This window comes from Vulpes vulpes, chromosome 7, assembly GCF_048418805.1.
Source record: "Vulpes vulpes isolate BD-2025 chromosome 7, VulVul3, whole genome shotgun sequence".
NCBI classification, from domain to species: domain Eukaryota; kingdom Metazoa; phylum Chordata; class Mammalia; order Carnivora; family Canidae; genus Vulpes; species Vulpes vulpes.
This window is the reverse complement of record NC_132786.1, coordinates 16,658,715-16,680,318: the sequence shown is the minus strand read 5'-3', so window position 1 is coordinate 16,680,318 and position 21,604 is coordinate 16,658,715. Positions and strand designations below refer to the sequence as shown.

The window sequence follows — 21,604 nt, the reverse complement described above, 5'->3', positions numbered from 1 at the left end:
GGAGGCTGAAGCGGGAGGCGGCCTGGAGTGTGCAGGCGGGGCTCAGAGGCAGGGGCGGCCTGGGGGGTGGATACCCTGTTCCCATTTGGCAGCCAACTGGCCAAGCGGTGGCGGGTTCCTACGACGATGCTGAACGGGGGACACAATCTGCCCCCGTGGCTCCTCCAGTCTGGCAGGGGACAAGCAGAGAGAAGCGACAGCACCAGGCGGTGCGAGCCGCGGACCTCATCTCTCTCCACTGCGGCTCCGGCAGAGGACGGGGGTCCTGGGGGCCCCCGCAAGCCCTCCCAGGTGGCTCCGAGAAGCACGTGCACCAGTCCTTTGGCCAGGAGCGCATCGCCTCCCCTTGACTCACCTAGGCAGGCCAGCGGCCTCCATGATGTTGGCCAAGGTCACGTCGTTGGACCGCACGTCGTACTACCACTTGCGCAGGCCGAGGACCCCGCAGAGGATCCTGCCGGTGTGCAGCCCCACATGCATGCTCAGGTCCACCTCAGTGGTCTCGGCCACTGACCTGCAAGAAACAGGTCACGGGCATGAGCTGGGCCCTCGTGTACACCCGTGAGGGAGCCCGGACAGGTGGGAGCATGGGGTCCCCGCCGGGCTCTGGGACGTATGGCCACAGTCAGGTGCCAGAGGGAGCGCTGAGCCAGGGGACCAGCCCCTCTGCCACCCTGGTCTGTCCACAGGTGGCCCCCATGGCAGGTGTGTCCAATGGGCCTTCCACATGAGCGGCAAAGCCCAACCACACCAGGAGGCCGAGCAATGGCCCAGGACAAGGTGGCCGCGTGGTTAGCAAGTCTCCCCAAGGAAAACCACAGACATGCAGGGCACCAGGCCGCCACCCTGGAGCCAAACCCACCAGCGCCCAGCCCGGGACAGACCCCCACCCGCACAGCACAGCAGGGGGCCCGTGAGCTCAGAGATCAACCTCCCTCCTGGTTCAAAATTGCGGTTGATTCCTGTGCGCCCACCTTCTTCCTAGTACGACTTGGCCCAGCTGAGACGCAGCCTCCAGGGAGTCCTCCCAGGCCCTCACCTCCATCCCCCAGGGCCCATCTCCAGGGCCTTTGGGTGCCAGTTGCCCTGGCAGGAACCCCCTCCCCCAGCCCGTGAGGACCACGTCCCCCTTGGCCCAGCCTTCTGTGGCGGGGCGCCAATCACCGCACCCCCTTGTGCCCACCGAGGGCCCAGCCCCCAGAACCACAGTGTTTCGCGTCGGGTCCGGGGTGCCCGGTGCACGTCCAGAAGTCCGCGTGCCACCACGGGTTACTTGGGAGTCTGAATGGACGTGTCCTCGATACCTATTGACTTTTACACGTGATGAACGTAGTTTCTCTCAATTTTAACTTTATCACTCGTTTCCCAACCTCCAATGAGAGGCGCCAAGACAAACAAAATGAGGTTAAAATTTGGGTTGGGTTATTTTTAACTGTTTTGTTTTTTTGTTTTGAAATTTGCAAACAGAAAAGAAGACAGAGAAACCTGAATGAGAAAAGCAGGACACGGTCCATTTGAGCGTTTTTAACATTTCCGCCTCTGCAGCCAGGAAGGGGCCCAGGGACGGGGAGGCGGGGACCCACTTGTGGCACGCAGTACCCCAGCCAGCCGCCCACGAAATCCCACAACCCACACACCCTCACCTGCTCTGGAAAGCTCTGCCTCAAACATCTGCCAACAGATGCAGTCACCGAGACACTCACTTCTCAGTAAAAGGCGCGTCAGGGAAGGTCTCACGGAGACGTAACCCCAAACACCAGAGCCGGGGCAAAGCGTGCCTGGCTAATGTCTCCTTGGCACCACAGCGGCACCCGCTTGCTGGTGGCTGCGCGACCCGACGCTCTGTAGCCTCAGGGGCCGGGGCAGAGGAGCCGTGGAGGGGGGCACTGAGGCTCCGGCTGATGGGGACCCAGCAGAGGACGAGGGCCGGCCCGACTGGAGAGCCCCCAACCCCAGCAGTGGCGCCCACCCCGCAAGGAGGGAGCCCTGGGCCTCTGCTTCCACATCAGTGCCCTGCACGGTCTTGAACACAGAGTGTCCCAACGTTCCCGCCTGTTACTCCGACGCGAACCTGCCTCCCATGGAGTGGAGCACAAGATCGCCCCCACCCGCTGCACCAGGAACACACATGTCCTCCCGCCACCCCCCCACCACCACCCCCTAGCCTCAGGAGAGCTCAGAACCCTGGCGGCCAGGGCCTGCACCCACCTGCCCTTGAGGAGAGGCCGTCCATAACCGTGACCGTGTTCATGCAGGGGCAGCAAACACCCAGCCCCTCACACGCCTGTCCTGAGCTCACAAGTCCAGGGACTTTCGCGTTTGCACACCGACTGGGTGTACTGCCAGAGAGGCAACACCCTCGGGGCGAGGGAGCAGCATCCCCAACCCTGAGCACCCTGGAACTGCACACAGGGTCTGCAGCAGATGGTCTAAGAATCCTACAACCGGCCCAAACCAGCCCCCGGCTCTGGGTCTCCCCTGTGTGCCGAGGACCCCCAGCTGGAGCCGACTGCTCCGCGGCCTGGCGAGGGGCGTCTGCAAGCACCACCTTCCTGCCGGTCGCCCACAGCTCACTCTAGCCATCCGGGCCGCGGCGGGGCCTCGGGGATGCTGCGCCTTCGGGGCTCCGAGGGAGAAGACTGACAGGCCCTGCCCAGAAGGAAGCCGCCGTCCTCCCCGGGTGCCGCGGGCCCAGCACACAGCCCGGCCAGAGGCCAGACACCCGCCCTGGCCACTGCTCCTCGCTTCTTCTCGGGCAAGGTTCGTGCTAACAGAGTTCCAGGCTAAACACAAATACACACATTTGCGCACGTTTCTGTGTCAGACGGGGGCGGTGCGGCAGGTGAGGGAGGCCACCGGCAGGCCAGGAGTGGCCCCCCAGGAGCCCGTCCCTGCGTGAGGCCCACCATGCGGCAGACGCACACAGGCGGCACCCTGCGCTGGGGCCCCCAGAGAAGGGAAGAGGGGCTCATCGTGGGCAGGAGGCCGGCTCCGAGCTGTGGCTCTGGTGGCCCTCGCCCCTGTCCACAACCGGGACGGCGCCCAGCCCATGCTCCCAGTTTGTGGAGACAGAGACCGGGCCCCGGAATCTCAGGAGGCCATGGAAGCCTCTGGGGATCCGGAGCCGACCCAGACGGCAGCCCTGGAGGCCAAGGAAGATGCCCACTGGCCCCGGGGTGGGCGGCCTCCGAAGCCAAGGCGGGGTCTCAGGGCCGACAGGGTCGGGGAGCCTGGAGCTCAGCCTCAGCGGACAGGAGACACAGCCAAGGGGCCCCCACTGCCCAGAGTGAACGGAGCAGGGGCAGACAGGTGGCCGATCCACCTCTCCACATGGCACAGCAGCAGCCACGCCGAGGGGAGGCGCAGAACTCCGGGCTGGGGCAGCCAAGAGACGGTCACAGAAATCCCTCCGAGGCCGCCCAAGTGCAGCGAAGGTGGGGTGCACCAGGGCAGGCCCAGAGCCCGCGAGAGCAGCCAGGCGTCCCAGGCACGCCTCCGGGCGCCTCTCCTCCCAAGGAGACCTGGGGGCGGCAGGGGCACCAGGTCCCAACAGGAGGCCCCCAGCAGGGGCGGCCGGTGTCACCCCCCTCAGGGACATCTACGGCACGAGCCGTTGGCGGCAGCCTGGCGAGGCCCTGCCGGGGACGCGCCCCTGACTGGCTGACGGGGGAGTGGACACCTGCCTCCCCGCACCTCCCCCTGCACAACCTCACTTTGGCCCAGGAGGTCCCAGAACGACACAGGACATGATCCAGGCCATGCTCCACACTGATGTGGCCGCGACGTGAGAACTGCTGGGTGTGAGCCCCATGCGACGTCACATAAGACAGCACGGGCTGTGACACGAGGGGTGACGCGCGACAGGGCATACGTCACATGCTGACAAAGGACGCGATGTGAACCGCAGGAGTATTCGTGGCACGTGGTGCCCGGAGCTCTGATGGCTGGGACGTGGCCGGGGACACGAGAAGATGCCGTCGCAAGGGGGAGCCTCGGAACCCTCTGGGAGACACACCTGTGCTTCCTGCCTGGCCCTGCCCGCTTGCCCTAGCGCAGCTCCCCCTCGAGGGCAGAGGCTCCAGTGTCTGGATGCACGCTGGCCTCACCGGGGCCTCTCCCGCCCCCAACCCTGGTGCGGGCGCAGACCCGCCACCACTGGCACAGGGACCCACTGCCCGCAGAGCCCCCACCCTGTCCCCGAGGGCGCTGCCTGGCTCCGGGAAGCCGCACCTCCACACCCGTCCACTCTTCGGAGCCTCCTCGTTTGCATCTCTCTCTCTCCCCTTTCTTGTTCCCCAGACAACGCTGCTGCCGCCACTTCTCAGCTCCGAGTGTGGATGCTGACAGCGCTCCCTGTGAATTAAGCCCGCCCTGCGGGGCTGCACCCACCCCTCTGAGCTGCTGAGACGTGGGCACAGGGGTGCTACAGCCACCAGCGCAGCCTCCCAGCCCCACGCCGTTCCTACCCCAACCAAGGGTCCCTAACTCTTCATCCTGCTGCCTGATGGGACGAGATAGGCTGGCTGAGAAGTGGACACGGCCGGCCCGCGGTGTCCAGGCGACGCGCACCTGTTCCCTCGAAGGCCCCTCGGCACGGGACACCTGGATGCCAAGGCGCGCAAGGCTGAGCACGGGCAATTCCTTCAAGCGGAACCCGGCTGACTCCCTGGATGCCCGGCCAGGCTACGCGACAAAGCGTATTTCTTCCCGCCCCACTAACGCCATCCCGACAATGCCCTGGATGGCCACGGTTGAAGAAATGCCGTCCCAGCAAAATGCAGAGGAGGGGGTCCCAGAGGCACACGCGCCTCGCCATGCGGCCTGGCTCTCGGAGAGTGGACGGGACAGCGCGGGGGCGGTCGCCACGGGGACGGTCGCCGCGGGGCACTCACGTGATGGTATCGATCATGTGCAGGCCCATCTCCACGCAGCAGTGGGCATGGTTGGTCTTCGGCTGGGTGAGGCCGGACACGCAGTAACAACAGTCGCCGAGGATCTTCATGTGGCAACAGTGGTTCTCCTGGAGGGGGAGGGGGGGCGACAGGAGAAATCCCAGGTTAGTGACCCGCCCGGGGCCTGGGCACCTGCACTTTCACCACCAGGTGCCAGAGACCACAGAGCGTGCAGCACGACAGGCAGGGGACCCCTGGGAGCCCAGGGCAGCCTCAGGAAGGTGAGCGGCCCCCAGGGCCGTGGTTAGGGTCACCCTGGGGCACTCACCCGGCCCTACACCTGCACTCAGCCCGGCTCCCACGCAAGGGCCCCACCCTGCCCGCCCCGCGGCCCAGCTAGCACACCCACACAGCCCCAGCCTGGAGCCAGCTCTCTCTTCCAGGGGGACCAGCACTGCTCCCCTCCTGACCACCACCTCAGACCATCACCTGCTGGCCCCTGTGCATGGTGCCAGACACCCCCGACACCAGCCCTTGAAGGGCAGGTGCACACACCTGAGTCCTCGCGGCTGGCCTCCACGGGATGTGTGGGCGGCTGTCCATGAAGAGTCACCTGCCGGGGCCCGAGCTGCAAGGGACGCACCAGGGTCTGCACCCTGACCTCGCCACACAGGGTCATCTCAGAACTGCCACTCTGGCACTTTGCAACAGTAAGAGTGTCGCGCCCACCTCGCCGTCGCCCGGGGGCAGACTTCCTAGCACCTGTCACACGCTGACCCGCCGCTCTCGGCTGTGATCATCCTCGGACACTTCCGTAAAACTCCCCTCTACGTCCCTAAAATAGCAGACGGCCTCACAAAACTCCTTCCCGCGAGTGGCTCAGGTCCACGGGTGTGACCACGAGATACGACGGAGACGCTCTCCAAAACGCATTCACGCGTTCGTTCAGAGGGGACAGCAAGCCCGCTACACGTTAACGGAAGTCGCAAACTTCACGAAAAACGATGACCTTTTCCAGAATGAACACAAGCAGAAAGAAGCGTGGCCGTGGTCACACGGGGAGTGTCGCGGGTGCCCTGGGCCCACGGGCGACTGCAGCCCCACTGAGAGCACATCCCCCGGCTTCTGCTCATGCTGCCCTCCGCCTGCCCAGAAGGACCGACCCCTCCTGGTGTTCTCCCGTGCCACAGGTTGACCTGAGAATTCACCGTGAGAGCCCTCAGCTCCCGCCTCCTGTAACCCCACCCACGTCCCACGTCAGAGGACAGGGCGCCTGCCCGGCCCCCTGGGGCTCCCCCGTGGACTGCAAGCTGGCCGCAGGGACGTCCAGTTCTGACCACTCAGCCTCCAGGGGACCGTGGCAGCCACCTGTTAGGACCATGCCGGGCTCCCTGCCTGTGGAAAGGAGCTCCCGGGTTTCCCGCGGGAAGGTCGGGCCGGTGGCGTCCTGTCCTCTGCTGGTGTTGGGGAGCCGGAGCCAGATGGCCGGAGGCAGACGCCCCCCCCCGGGGGAGCCGAGGGCCGGGCCCCTGGGAGTCAGCTGGCCTGCGTTCCTCAGCCATGCTCGCCAAGCCTCCTGCCAGCAGGCAGCCCTGGGCTCTCTCCGGGCTCTTGCCCCACTGTCCCCATCGTCCCCAGTGGGCAGGCAGGCCAGGACGCCCATGCAGGCCAAGGACAGGGAGCCCTCTCCCAACGTCCCCTGTCCGCAGGCCTGGGGCACAGGGATGGCACGAGACGCCACCGCCAAGCCTCACCCGTGTCCTGGGCGTCAGGACGTTCTCCCAGCGATCAGCCCGGGGCTGCAGGGTTTCAGGATAAGGACGGCCTCACACCTTCTATGCCAAGACTCCCAAACCTACTGTAGGGTTTGCCTTGGATTCAGGAGCCTAGGATCTTGGGAGGCTATTCCCCATCCCTGCCCCTGTGGGACTGTCATCTCCTGGGCCTCCAGAATGACGGTACCGGTGCCCACGAGTGTGCACACAGGGACGTTGTGGGCCTGGACGCATGTACACACCAAGGAAGAACATGTGGTGGGAGGTATTTCCTGCATGGGACACCCGCCCCGAATATCATAGATATGATACCACAGTGGCCTGGGGACGTCTGGAGGAAGCACCTGCTAGGATAATCCCTAACCCACAGACAAGGCAGGCCATCCCCGATGGGCACAACGGCTTCTCTGGGGTGGAAACCTGGGAAGAATGGAAAGTTGTGTCTGACCCCAGGTGCGTTTCCAGGCTGGGGCCCTGGCTGCACACAGCCCTTCCCTGGGGCCTGTGGAGAGGGGTGCGCTTGTGTCACTGTGTACACACAGCCCATTGCCCGCGGGCGGGGGGGGGGGCATTGGGAGCCCTGAGCGCTGCTCCTGAAGCTTCCTCCAGGAGTGGACTCAGGGAGGGGGTCCGAGGCAGTGAGGTCACTTCTTTCACAACAGAGACCAACAGAACTTGGAACCCTGCAGCCGGGCCCCCACATTCTAGTGCAGCCCCACCTCAGGCTCACTTTCAGGAGACTTCTGCTACTGAAAGATGTTCCCTAATCAATTTCCCAGTTCCGCCGAACCCCAGGAACCCCAGGGATGCGGCTGCTTCGAATGCTGGAGACGTTGGTGCCACCGTCAAACTCAACGCCTCAGGGAGTTTTTCAGGAGGCGCCATAGGGTAATACAGAGCAGGCCAGGCCAGGCCAGGCCACCTGTGCCAGCCATCCGGGGCAGCCCCATCCCCTCCTCTTCAGGGAACCAGGGATGTGTGGGCAGGTCGCATCCAGGATGGAGGACCGTGCAGGGCAGCAGGTTCCCCGGTGATCCCTTCAGGGTCACCCTGAGGTCACGGTGGGCAGGGTGGAAACAGGATTGCTGAGGTGCCCTCTTACCCGACTCGGAGTTAACCCAAGGCCCTGCAGCCGCATCCCTTTGCTCTCCTTGGGGGAGGTGTGTGCCCGCTGTGCTGTGGTGTGTCTGCAATGGAGTCAGCTGGGTGTGCGGCCCGACCGAGGCGGCCAGACCGGGCGCTGAGGCCTCCTGCCTGGCTGCCCCACACTGTCTTTACAGAGCTCCACACCGGACATACAGAACTCCACACGGGACATACAGAGCTGCACATGGGACAACGGGAGGCGGCGGAGGCAGGAGGAAGAGGACATCCCCGACACCCCGGTGGTGATCTGGAAGGAGCCCAACACATCTTACGGAGGCCTGCAAGAGTTCAAGGTGAGTGCAGGGGCTGGGGCCACCCGACACCCAGGGCCCCGATGCAGCAGGAAGGGCCCCGGGTCCCAGAAGCCAGCCTCTGCTCCCCTGCGCTACCTCCTAGACTTCTGCTGCGACAGGAGTCTGGATTCCCCTCCTCCCCAAACTTGCCCCCATGGCCCTGCCCCTGCCTGGGCCAGATGCATGCAGAGTCCCTGTGCACAGAATTGTAGGAATATCAGAATAGAGCCTTCAGGGGATGCCTGGTCGCCCAGTGGTTTAGCGCCTGCCTTCTGCCCAGGCCCTGATGCTGGAGACCCGGGATCAAGTCCCACCTCGGGCTCTCTGCATGGGGACTGCTTCTACCTCTGTGTGTCTGCCCCGCCCCACTCTCTCTGTGTGTGTGTGTGAGTCATGAATGAATAACAACTTTTTTTTATAATTAACTCTTTTTAAAGATTTTATTTATTTATTCACGAGAGACAGAGAGAGAGAGGCAGAGACACAAGCAGAGGGAGAAGCAGGCTCCATGCAGGGAGCCTGATGTGGGACTGGATCCTGGGTCCCCAGGATCACGCCCTGAGCTGAAGGCAGTGCTAAACCACTGAGCCACCCGGGCTGCCCATAAAAACTTTTGAAAAAGAGACACACCATGTCTCATCGCACGCGGTCTCCAGTAGTTTGCACTGTGCTATGCTTTCTCCTAACTGGTGCTCCCAGGAGGCCCCATTGGCCTGACGTCCTTTCCTACCTTCTCCAAGGCTGGAGCATGGTCCTGGTGAGTTGGGAGACTTTTCCCCAAAGGGACACGGGGCTCACTGTACTATGTCTATCGCTCTGCAGTTAGGTTTTGAAGGAGCGCATCCCTGCCCCCCCTCCCGGGGTCAGGCACAGGGGCCTCGTGTGCTGCACAACATGTCAGAAGGCCAGTTGGTTCCCACAGCCACTGAGCCCTTCACTGATGCCGGACTTCGATGCGATTCCCTTCTGTTGCCAAATCACAGTACGGCGCTGAACATCCTGCAACCCTCAGGCCCTGGGCCCTCCCACCCAAGGAAAGGTCTCCGTGTGGGCACCTGGAGACAGGGACGTGTGGTCAAATTCAAGGGGTGAAGCCGTTAATGCAGGGAGGTGCTGTCAATACTCAGCTGACAAGCGGCCCTGGGATACTGACCCCTCCCACTTGAGATCCTTGCATTGATCCATATTTTTTTTTAATTTATCCTCTAAGATTATTTCTTTACTGGATAGCTTGTCCGTTTAAGAGACAGACAGAGAGCAGGGAGCAGAAGAGGGAGACACAGTCTCCTCAAGCACACTCGGCCCCAAGGGCAGAGCCTGCCAGGGGCGGGATCTCAGGATGCTGAGACCATGATCTGAGCCACAACCCAGAGTCAGATGCTAAGTGACTCAGCTGTAGGCCTCAAGCTCCATGTTCCTGCTGTGGGCACTTCTGCCCCCCACCCCCCATCCCCCGCAGCCACTGAGAGCTCAGGCTTTGGCCTGCGATCCAACTCCCAGGTGGTCTGGAGGCTACAGTGCAGGCTGCACGTCCCCTCTGTCCCACCTCAGGCTGAAAGGGCCTCAGCCCTGAGAAGGAGTCGGATCTGCCCGACCACCCCCAGCCGGAGGGAGCGGCTGCAGCAGGAGGTAGAAGAACTGGTGCCTGCCTTGCTGCACTTGCACAATCTGTCCCTATTTGAATTTTTAAACGTCGTGGAAGACTATGGCACCCCTGAAGAGGTGCTGGACCTGCTGTTTGCAAAGTGAGCTCCCTGACCCTCCACAGCCCAGGGGGATGGGATACCTACTGGTTGGGAGTCTTGGGGAACGTGGCTGAACTTCCTGGCCCCTGGGGCTGCTGCTCCGACTGGAGTAGAGTCACACAGGGCCTAGTCGGGTCCTGTAGGGCAGCCCCCGGGGCCTGGCCTGTGGCAGGTCGGCTAGAGGGGCTGTGCTTGTGCTCAGCAGTCTTCGTTCTCTCCCCATGACAAAGCCTGTGCCGCCTCCCCACCGTCACCAGGGTCTTGAGCTGGCCTCTTTTGCCATTGAAACGGAGTCCACCTGGGATCTGTATCCTGGGGCATTTGGAGTGGAGTAGGGGTCCCCGGGGACACCTGGGCACCCAGGCCCACTTGGATATCTGCCATGGGCCTGGCCGGAGCCCTTTCATTCCTTAATCATTCAGAAAGTGCCAGCGGGTGCAGGTACTTCTCCAGGAGCTGCCCGTGGCCCAATGCACAGAGCTGATGGCCCCCCAGGGTTCTGGACTAGTTGGGGTTCAGAGGGTGACAGCACTTATGAGGAGAGGTTGGGTCCACAGGAAGATTCATGTGATGCCCCCCGCCCTCCTCTAGATATCGATGCATCGTAGCTTCCTGCAAGAAGGAAGGAATCCGGGACCAGTGGGAAATGTGAGTGAGTTCTGGCTCATGCAGTGGAGCCTTCCCTCTCCAGGAGGGCCACGAGGGGGCTGTGGGTCGGAGGGTTCTGCTGGACCCCTCATCGCACACATCTTCAATTGCTGTGACAGGGTAGAGGTCTGAGGCCCCGTCAGGGAAAGAGCAAAGGAGAGCCGTGGGTGGGGTGCGGGCTTTGTGGGAGAGCACTGGGACGCCAAAGGGACCTCCTCCATGACCATTCTCCCAACCCTCTGTCTGCCCCACACCTGGGACCCAGAGCAGAGGGTGTGGGGAGCATCGCACTCACCAATCTGGTGGCACCTGGACCCGGGTGCACGGCAGGTGCTCAGGAGAGCCAGTGAGGGCTCAGGGACCAGACGGCCCCCGCCCGTGGGAGATTAGAGTCAGTGGAAGGACACCCCCTGGGGGCCCCTCGTGAGTGAGGCTGGGCAGACCCACAGGAGGGAAGGTTCCCCGGGAAAGACAGTGATGGTCACACTGCTGGTCATAGGCTCCCATGCACAGAGGCTTCGTGCCAGCCCCTCCTCAGTGAGCAGGGCTGTGGCAGGTAGAACCGCCAGGTGGCAGGTGGACAAGGAGCAGCACTGGCCTCCGACAGCCCCACGCTGGAGGCCGAGGGCCCCGGTTCCTGCAGGGCTTCCCCGGGACACCTCTGTGTGAGGAGCCCTGTCTTCTGACGCCTCTGCCCACCTGTCCCTCCCCAGCGCCCTGACCTCCTTCCTGACCATCTGGCTGGACTACTATGAGGAGGACTTCCACGATCCCCCAGAATTTCCTGCCCTGACAAAGCTGCTGAAATTCACAGGGCAATATGTGCCAGGCTCAGTGCTCGACTGTCGTGTGGAGCGTTACCGTTGCCGTTTTGTAAAACTCCATCAAGTGGAGTTTGAGGGTGGAGGTGAGGAGGACTGGGGTGGCTGAGTTGGGGACAGGGTGGGCCACACAGATCAAGCCTCCATGCTGCTGGGCCGGGAGCACTGGATAGGCTCACACCCCATCCCCATGGACTGCAGTTTGGGGAGACCTCCCAGGGCTCTTGCACTCACACACGTTGAGCGGTGGGTAGCGTGTCCTTGATTTGAGAGGGACGTGGAAAGTCCATCCTGGTGATGATACTTTGTCTTCTTGGAGATGATACTCTGTCTGCGGACCCCAAGCAACACCCTGAACCACCCCAAGAGCATGCCAGGGCTTCGACGGTGGGGCCTGCTGCACCTTCAGGGTCTCAGGGGATGGAGCTGGTCCCAGCTGCTGGAGCTGAGCGCTCGGCCCGAGGCCTGACGTCAGCTGCTGTGTACAAGGTAATACACGTGGCGGTCACACTGAATCCCTGGCCTGAGCTGGAAGAGCCACCTGCACCCTTGGGAGCCCTGGAGGCCGAACGGGCCCCACCACCGGCTATGGAAGTCATCGATGTGCCAGTGGAGCAACCGGCTTCGGACTCCGAACAACAACCTGAACCACCGCAAGAGCCCACCCGAGCCCCGACTGTGGGGCCTGCTGCACCTTCCAGGGCTCAGGGGAAGGAGCTGGTCCCGGCTGGGGGAGCTGAGTGCTCGGCCCGAGGCCTGACGTCAGCTGCTGTGTACAAGGTAAGACCCGTGGTGGTCAGACCTCTGAATCCCTGCCCGGTTCAGCAACACCCTGAACCACCGCGGCAAGAGCCCGCCCCAGGCCGACAGTAGAGCCTGCTGAGGCTCCTGGGATTGAGGTGATCGAGCCGGTCCCGGCTGCTGGTGCTGAGGGCTTGGCCCGAGCCGGGATGCCAGCTGCTGTGTTCAAGACGAGACACGTGGTGGTCAGACCTCTGAATCCCTGTCCTGACCTGGTAGAGCCACCTGCACCCTTGGGAGCCCTGGAGGCCGAACGGGCCACACCACCTGCTATGGAGGTCATCGATGTGCCAGAGCAGCCGCCTCACTCAGGGAAGCAACCCGCTTCGGACCCCGAGGAACACCCTGAACCACCGTAGCAAGAGCCCGCCCGAGGCCGACTGTGGGGCCTGCTGAAGCTCCTGGGCCTGAGGTGATCGAGCCGGTCCCGGCTGCTGGTGCTGAGAGCTAGGCCTGGGCCAAGATGCTGGCTGCTGAGGTCAAGCCAAGGTACCTGGTGGTCATACCTCTGATTCACTGTCCCGATCTGGAGGAGCCACCTGCTTCTTGGCCACCCCAGAAGGAGGAGCAGGTCCCGGTGCTGGCTCTCGAGTTCATCTCGAGTTCATCGAAGGGCCGGAGCTGTCACCTGCCTCAGTGGAGCCACCAGCCTCGGCCCCCGAGCAGCAGCTCGTGATGGCTGCAGCACAACTGAAGCCTTCCCCGCCCCTTTCATTGTGCTGTTTCTGTATTTTGTGTTTTTCATAAACCTCTATAATTGCTTCATGAATTTTATTTGTAATAAAGGGTAAGTTAACTTTGTACAAAATTGACTCTGATGCTTTTAAATTATACATCGTGGTACTATAGGTCCATTCATACTTCCAAACTCGTTCTATGAGGCCAGCATCACCTTAATTCCAAAACCAGACAAAGACCCCACCAAAAAGGAGAATTACAGACCGATATCCCCGAAGAACACGGATGCAAACATTCTCAAGATACGAGCCGACAGGATCCAACAGTACATAAAGAAGATTACTCGCCATGACCAAGTGGATTTATCCCTGGGATGCAAGGCTGGTTCAACACTCGTAAAGCAGTCAATGGGATGGATCACATCAACAAGAGAAAAAACAAGAACCAGATGATCCTCTCAATACATGCAGAGAAAGCATTTGACAAAATACAGCATCCATTACTGATCAAAACTCTTGACGCTGTAGTAATAGACGGAACATTCCTCAGCATCTTCAAAGCCATCTATGAAAAGCCCATAGCAAATAGGGTAAAACGCTGGGAGCCTTTCCCCTAAGATCAGGAACACGACAGGGACGTACACTCTCACCACGGCTACTCAACATACTACTACAAGTCCTAGCTTCAGCAATCAGGCAGCAAAAAGAAATAAAAGGCATTCAAATTGGCAAAGAAGAGGTCAAACTCTCCCTCTTCGCAGATGACATGATACTGTACCTAGAAAACCCAAAAGACTCCACCCCAAGATTGCTAGAACTCATACAGGAAATTCGGCAGCGTGGCAGGATACCAAATCAATGCCCAGAAATCAGTGGCATTTCTATATACTAACAATGAGACTGAAGAAAGGGAAATTAAGGAGTCAGTCCCATTGACAATTGCACTCAAAAGCATGAGATACCTAGGAATACACCTAACCAGAGAGGTAAAGGATCCCTACCCAAAAAACTACAGAGCACGTCTGAAAGAAACTGAGGAAGACACAGAGACATGGAAAACTATTCCATGTTCCTGGATTGGAAGAATTCATATATATATATATTGAAAATGTCCACGTGACCCAGGGCAATTTACACATGGAACGCAATCCCTATCGAAATACCATGGACTTTCTTCAGAGAATTGGAACAAATCATCTGAAGATTAGTGTGGAATCAGAAAAGACCCCAAGTAGCCAGGGGAATATGAAAAAAGAAAACCAGAGCCGGGGCATCACAATGCTGGATGTCAAGTTGTACTACAAAGCTGTGCTCATCAAGACAGTGTGGTCCTGGCACAAAAACAGACAGATAGGTCAATGGAACAGAACGGAGAATCCAGAAGTGGACCCTCAACTCTACAGTCAACTAATATTCGACAAAGCAAGAAACACCATCCACCGGAACAAAGACAGTCTCTTCAATAAATGCTGTTGGGAACATTGGACAGCCACACGCAGAGGAATGAAACTGGACCATTCTCTCACACCACCGAACACAAAGAGAAACTCAAAATGGATGAAAGATCTAAATGTGAGACAGGAAGCCATCAAAATCCGAGAGGAGAACACAGGCAACACCCTTCTGAAACGTGGCCAGAGCAACTTCTTCCAAGATACATCCATGAAGGCCAGGGAAACAAGAGCCAAAATGAATCACTGGGACTTCATCAAGATGAGGAGCTTCCGCACAACAACAGAAATGCTCAACAAAACTCAAAGACAACTCACAGAATGGGAGAAGATATTTGTAAATGACCGTCAGATAAAGGGCCAGTGTCCAAGATCTCTAAAGAACTCATTCTACTCTACAGCAAAGAAACCAACAATCCAATCATGAAATGGGCAAAAGACATGAACAGAAATGTCACAGAGGAAGACATAGACGTGGCCGCCAAGCACATGAGACAATGCTCCGCATCACTGGCCATCAGGGAAACACAACTCAGAAGCACAATGAGATACCACCTCACACCAGTGAGAATGGTGAACATTAGCCAGACAGGAAACCACAAATGTTGGAGAGGATGTGGAGAAAGGGGAACCCTCCTGCACTGCTGGTGGGAATGTGAACTGGTGCAGCCACTCTGGAAAACTGTGTGGGTGGGGCTTCCTCAAAGACTTCAAAATAGAGCTGCCGTGCGACCCAGCAATTCCACTGCTGGGGATTTACCCCAAAGATACGGACGCAGTGAAACGCCGGGACACCTGCACCCCGATGATTATTGCGGCAATGTCCACAATAGCCACACTGTGGAAGGAGCCTCGGTGCCCACCGACAGATGAATGCATAAAGAAGATGTGTTCTACCTATGTAATGGAGTATTACTCAGCCAACAGAAATGACAAATACCCCTATTTGCTTCGACGTGGAGGGACCTAGAGGGTATTATGTTGAGTGAAATAAGTCAATGGGAGAAGGACAAACATTACATGGTCTCATTCATTTGGGGAATATAAAAATTAGTGACAGGGAATAAAGGGAAAGGAGAAAAGGAGTGAAAATATCGGAGAGGGTGACAAAACATGAGAGACACCTAACTGTGGGAAAAGAACAAGGGGTAGTGGAAGGGAAGTGGGTGGGGGGTTGGGGTGACTGGGTGATTGGAACTGAGGGAGGCAGTTGTTGGGATGAGCACTGGGTGTTATGCTACATGACAGCAAACTGAACTCCAATAAAAAAAATCGTTTGAAAAAGAAGGGTGAACCCGCGGCGCCCGGCCCTGCGTCTCCACACTTGGGGAGCAGCATGGGGCAAGCGGGACGCAGGCCACCCGCTCTCCTCTTGCTGCTGCTGCGTGGGCTCTGCTTCCTTGTGCTGGGCCTGGGGACTGGGTTCTGGGCCGACTGCTGCCGAGGGGGGCGCGGGGGCCCTGGCCTTCATCTCTCTTGCACACCCATGCTTGTGCTCTCGCTTCGTGTGTGTTTGTGTGTGTGTGAGTCTGCCGGCTGCTCAGCCCCGTCGGGGAGACCAGACTGGGGCTCTTGGTCGGCGCTGCCGGATGTGGGGACACCTTCCCGAGTAGGCCACAGACGCAGCAGGAACTGTCCTCCCACGTCCTCTGTGGGGCCTGGTCCTTGTTGGGGAGCCGACCGGATGCCCTCGGGAGACACAGCCGCGGCCTCTCCTCCTGCCTCTGCTCTGCCCGTGGGGCCTGAGCCACCCCAGGCCCGCAGGCCGCGTTCGCGCTGCTCCTTGGGGCTGTCAGCTGGCAGGTTTCCTGGGACCTTCCCTCGGGGGCTGTCCTGGGGGCTGAGGAGGACTCCTTTCAAGGCGATGGTTCCTCCAGAAATGGCCCCCTTCAAAGGGCTTGAGTAGGCGGGAGCTGACTCGTCGGTTGTGTGGGGGCAGGTTTGTGGCTCGAGGTGGCCAGGAATGGGTGGGGATTCCTGAGTATGTCCGAAGCAGCCCCTGGGAAGCATCGGGTGGCTCTCGTGCCATTGAAGGAGGTGTAGACACCAGGTGGCTGGGAGGAGAATGGCCAAGGCGGCGCAGAGCTCTGCCCCCATACTTGGGCTGGAGCCTGTTGCTGGAGCTGCTGAGACACCATCCTCAGGGTCCCAGGATTTGCCAACCTGTCCCACGTCCCAGGGCTCTCATGGCACGCACGTGTGTGAGAACCGGTCTCGATGGTCTCGTCGGGGTCTCCTGGTGTGACGACGGGGGACGTGCACCGTACCCCATCTACTCGGGAGACTGGGGAGCCATGGACGCCATGGCTCGTCGTCTTCTCTATCTGACGTGTTTTTCAGTGTTGTGTTTTGGCCCACCCCGCCTGCCGTGGCAGCGGCTCACCAGCGTCAGAGTGGCGGGCTGGGGCACCAGGCCATGCGGCGGATGGCGGGCCGTCCTCGTGGGTGTCCTCTGCCCATTGCTGCCGGCCTGGGCCCTGGAGCCGGCGCAGCCTGCGTGTTTTCTCACTTCAGATGCGGCCGCCTCAGATTGGCCACTCAGCTCCGTCAGCCGAGGTCCGCGGAGACCAGGGTGCCCGCCCGCGAAGTCCCCTCTCCAGTGACGGTTTGCAATAAATCTGTATTTAAGCACTTCGGCGTCCATGTGTGTCACTTGCTTCCAAGACTCTTCTCTGCGTGTGTGCGTTTCCAGAACTCCAGCCACGAGGTCCCTGGCTCACGGACAAAGCAGACGCCAAAGTCGGGGATTCCTCAGTGTCTTCTGAACTGTGTCTGCTCTAACCTCTGGTTTTCAGAAATCTGATGAGCTTTCAAGAAAAAAGGATTGTCGTTGCAGAGCTGACACAGGTCTCCAGCAGGTTCTGAAAAGCTGAACTGAGCACAGGATCCCGAAGCTTCAGCCAGAGGACACCCCACCCCGGCACCCCGTGGAGCGAGTCTCGCCCTGCGGTGCCAGGCTCACCCATCTGCCTGCACCCCCCCGGGCACAGCACTTCGGCTGCACTCCAGTCCCGGGGACCGTGCTCATGGGCAGGCTCTGGCGACGCTTCTCGAGTGAATGGAGGATGCGTGCTGGCATTAGTGCACAGGTCCCCAGGACCAAAGATTATCTGCCAGGGAGGAGAGGTCCCATCTTTCAACAGTTTGCCCCAAAACGTGTGGGAGGGAGAACAGTCTCCATGTTCTATGTAGAAAGGAAGTGTCCGGGAGGCGGCAGTTCTGGTGTGGAGAGGAGTGAGCCCAGGACTGCCCACCTGAGGACAGACCCGCAGCCACCCGGGTCTGCCCCACAGGCAGGCTGGCGCTCCCGTGGGCCTCCCGCTGGCACCTGTCCCAGCCTCGGAGAGTGGGGGGTAACACCATCATTTCAGGTTCTGCTCCCCGCTCAGTCATCTGCTCAAGCACCAGGTGCTCTCCCTGGGTGTCATTCTTTTTTTCTTTTTGGAACATCGATGGGAAAAATGTTATATCTTGAATTTTTGCTAATATCTAACTGGGATTTAGCATTCCCATCAGTTAGGAAACATGTGTCAGTTCCTTTCTGTTTCCTTTGTAAATTGACTTTTTATTGGTGTTCAATTTGCCAACATATGGAATAACACCCAGTGCTCACCCCATCAAGTGCCCCCATCAGTGCCCGTCACCCCGTCACCCCCACCCCCCGCCCACCTCCCCTTCCCCCACCCCGAGTTCCTTTCCTGGATGTGATTCTTGAGGGCTGGCTGGCCTACCGAGGTCGGCATGCGTGCAGCCCGACAGCTGCCCTGGCCTGCCCTCTGCCGCTGAGCCCGGACCTGGGTACAGCCTTGTGTGTTCCAATAGCCCTGAGTGGACCAGGCCCACGGATACTGGAGCCCAAGCTGAGGGGGGTACGTGGTGAGTGTCACCCCGCCAGGCCGGCAGGCACAGCAGCCTGGCAGGGCTGTCCCGGCTGGGTGGTCTCCCGTCTGGCTAGCATGGAGGAGGAAACCATGCCGGGCCTCCCACCTTCTCCATCATGCTGCTTCCAACGCGGTTTAGCCAGAGCCGGATGCACTCGGGGACGTTTACATGCAAACACGGTGTGAGGGCCACAGAGGAAGGCATGACCCTGAGGCTGGAGTTGGACTGCCTGCCCCCCCCCCCGCACGCTGCTCCAGTGGGGCCTCCCTGCCTCTGCCATCCGTGTGGCACAGGACTGGTACCAGCAGACGCTCTGCAGGTCAGGGGTAGGCCCCTGGCGTCATTTGCCGACCGATCCCCAACAGCCCAGGCGCTTCTCCCCGAGGACGGGTCCTGGTATGGGTATAGCGGTGGGGCGGCTGGTGGTCTGGGGCAGGCTCTCCTGCAGGGCCGGTGGTTGGGAAGCTTCCCAGGTCAGGGCCATCGCGTGGCCTGGGGCGGGCTCTCCTGGCAGCCCGCAGCAGGGGCCTAGGAGCCCTCCATCATGTGCCTGGCCTGCAGAGGGTCTGGGTTGGCAGGTGCCACAGAGGGGCTGCCAAGCAGGAGCTCGTGCTCGAGCTCAAAGGGGTAGGAGACCTGGGGGCCACCTGTCAGCTGACTGTTGGTCTGGGGGGCGGGTCCCCAGCGAAGAGGAGCTCTGCTGCAGAAGCAGCCACAAGGCTGCGGGAGAGGGGCCACGTGGGGCCCCACACAGCTCTGGGGTCCTCCTTCACCCAGGGTGCCCTGGACCCCTGCCATTTCAACCCCCAGGCGCATGGGCATCTGGCGAACATGTTGCGTGTAGGGTATGGGGCAGCCCGACGTTGCATGTAGGGAGATGGCCTCTGGTGGGGAAGGTGCCAGGACTCGGCCGCGCCTCCTGCCTCCCCACACCCTGTACCTCAGCCTCCCACAACAGCTGCTGTAAAGTCCTGGGGATACCTGCTGGCTCAGGGCTGCCCTGCGCCCCGGGTGCCCTGCTTCTCTGGCTGGGTGTGTCAGCCCTCTGGGTCACTCATGTGTGGAATTCAAGAAACGAAACTGATGGGCATGGGGAAGAGAAGGAAAAATACAATGAGATAAAAACAGAGCGGGAGGCAAACCATAAGAGACTCTTAATCCCAGGAAACAAAGTGAGAGTCACCCGAGGGGAGGTGGGTGGGGGATGTGGTACCTGGGGGATGGGCATTAAGGAGGGCATGTGAAGTGATGAGCACTAGGTCTTATATGCAACTGATCAATCACTCCATTCTACCCCTGAATCTCATACTACACTATATGTTAACTAACTGGAATTTGAACACAATCTAAAAGAAAGAATGAAAAAATCACACATTCTTGTGTACAGTGAACAAAGAACTCTGCATCCAATTAAAAAAGCAATAATGGGGCACTCGCTATGTGCATCATCAGTTACCAAGAACTTGCTCACCACCATCTTTCAGGTATTAACAAATCACAATTTCTAAGCTTTTTATTAAATCAGGGACCTATGCTTCCTGAGAAGATACACACATACTTACATGGTGCAAGCCAAAGCCTCCATCCCAACAACCAGAAAAGGCTGGTTACGCACAGATGTGCTCCTGGCGATAGTCAGGAAGCTGTCAGATGACCAGAGCTAGGTAAAGGATCGGTGCAGAGGACAGAGAGCCCTTCCCTGGGGAGGCTGATGATGGGGCACCATTCTGTCCCCAGGCCACTTGCCGATTCCAGCTCAGGACATCAGCTCCACTGGGATAAGAGGACACCACCACCATACAGTGACACACTGGAAACTCAAGGAGGCCCAGATGCAACGCTGACGTTCCCACAGGACGTGTGCTTTGGCAAGGTGGGAGGTGAAGGGGACGGGACCGAGCGAAGCTCACCGTGGCCTCGCAGTACCTACGGGATGGGATGAGCCTCTGCTAGCGAGAACGGGTCTCCCACAAGCACAGACCCACCCACGTGGGAGCTGCCAGACGACTGAGCTGCATGGGGCAGAAGACTAAGTATGACGCTCCAAATCCCTGAAAGGACTAGCTAGTGCTTGTGAGGCCTTCCAGAGCTGAGGACAAAGAGCCTGCTTCTGCCTAGTGGGTCTCAATGAAAACACAGAGTGTCCACAGGGAAAAAACAGGGACAAATTACAGGGGCAACGACGGCCAGCTCAATGCACCAAAGAGAAGAAGGGACTATCGACCAACCAAATAAACCATCTGGCCCTCGATGTTCTTTCATTCACCGTGTTAGGCACACATCCAAAGAATTACCAGAAACGTACACGGGAAGGAAAATGCAACCAATAATTCAGAATAAAAATAAGCAAAGACTGTCAAGTAAGTAAGATCATCTTGGTAAGAGAAACAGGTAACAAGATGGACAGAAGTGGATGCAACAGATGGAGAACTGAATGAGAAGAGTGTAATGCATATGAAGAAATCACATGGATATTCTAGACCTATGAAATAAACTATCTTTCATCAAGCATTCATCGATGGCTTAACAGAAAACTCGGATGGCACAGGAAAGGACAAGATTGGTGGGTTCTGACACAGAGCACACAGACAATACCAAAACCGGAGAGCAAGCAGAAGAAGCAATGAAAAGAACAGAAGACACACAGTCCACTGCAAAAGGCCCATCATACTTGTACTTGAGGTCTCAGGGAAAGAGGGACAGAGACAGAAGCAACATCCAGAGAGAGAACGGCCAAGGATCCCAAACTGAAGAAAGACACCAACTCCCACATTCAAGAGGCATAATGAAAACACATGTGCGCTTACAGGCACACACAGCACACGCGTGCACATGTACACACAGGCACGCATCACACACAGGTCACGTGATCATCAAAATACAGAAAAACAAAAACAAAAGGGAAATCCGAAAAGCAGCTGTGGCGGGGGGTGAGGGTTGGGAAGAGACACCGCCTTCAAAAGAACAGTACGTCGTGTAGAAACACAATAGGGGAAAATCAAGTTCTGGCCATTTGGGGTTTGGAGGGAGACTGGAAGAAAATAGTATATTTGAATCAGATTTTTAAAAAACCTTTTAGGTAACGCATTGAGTAGTCAGCTAAGTATTCAAAAATTTATGACACGTTATTTAAATTTCACAACTTTCTGAACTAAATATTATTATTACTTCCTTTTACACATAGAAACTCTAAGCTCCTTGCCAAAGGCCTCACAATTCCCAAATCACGGAACGAAGACACAGGCCCAGAGCGGTCTGAAACAACGCTGATGCTGGCAAACACTCTGCTACCATAGTGCTTCATGCAAAGAGAAGGAGGCGTGAGCACTTGTGGAATGATGTCAGAGTTATAATATGCAAAGATTAAAGACCAGAAAATAAAGGGGGTGGGGACCAACTCAAAGCTGCAGGGGACAGAGAATAAAGCGGTGTAACCAAGTTAAAGTGACAAGTAAACAGGAAAACCGTGAACC

At 58.9% G+C, this 21,604-nt stretch overlaps 1 protein-coding gene across 9 annotated transcripts in view; it reads right to left on the bottom strand.

The window, feature by feature from the left end:
• The window catches only part of LOC140599791 (adenylate cyclase type 1-like), a 220,285-nt gene that overhangs the window by 142,072 nt on the left and 56,609 nt on the right, over window positions 1-21,604 (bottom strand). For 3 of the 9 annotated variants that reach the window (XM_072764998.1, XM_072765000.1, XM_072764995.1), the window contains 2 exons: window positions 4,893-5,020; window positions 356-514 (listed from right to left, as the gene is read on the bottom strand). The exons of 3 other annotated variants lie outside the window; for them this stretch is intronic. In XM_072764998.1, the coding sequence (XP_072621099.1) occupies window positions 418-514; window positions 4,893-5,020 (225 nt within the window). In that variant the 3' untranslated portion in view covers window positions 356-417. The remainder of the gene's footprint in view (window positions 1-355; window positions 515-4,892; window positions 5,021-21,604) is intronic. 3 more of the 9 variants (XM_072765001.1, XM_072764997.1, XM_072764996.1) reach the window with 1 other exon arrangement.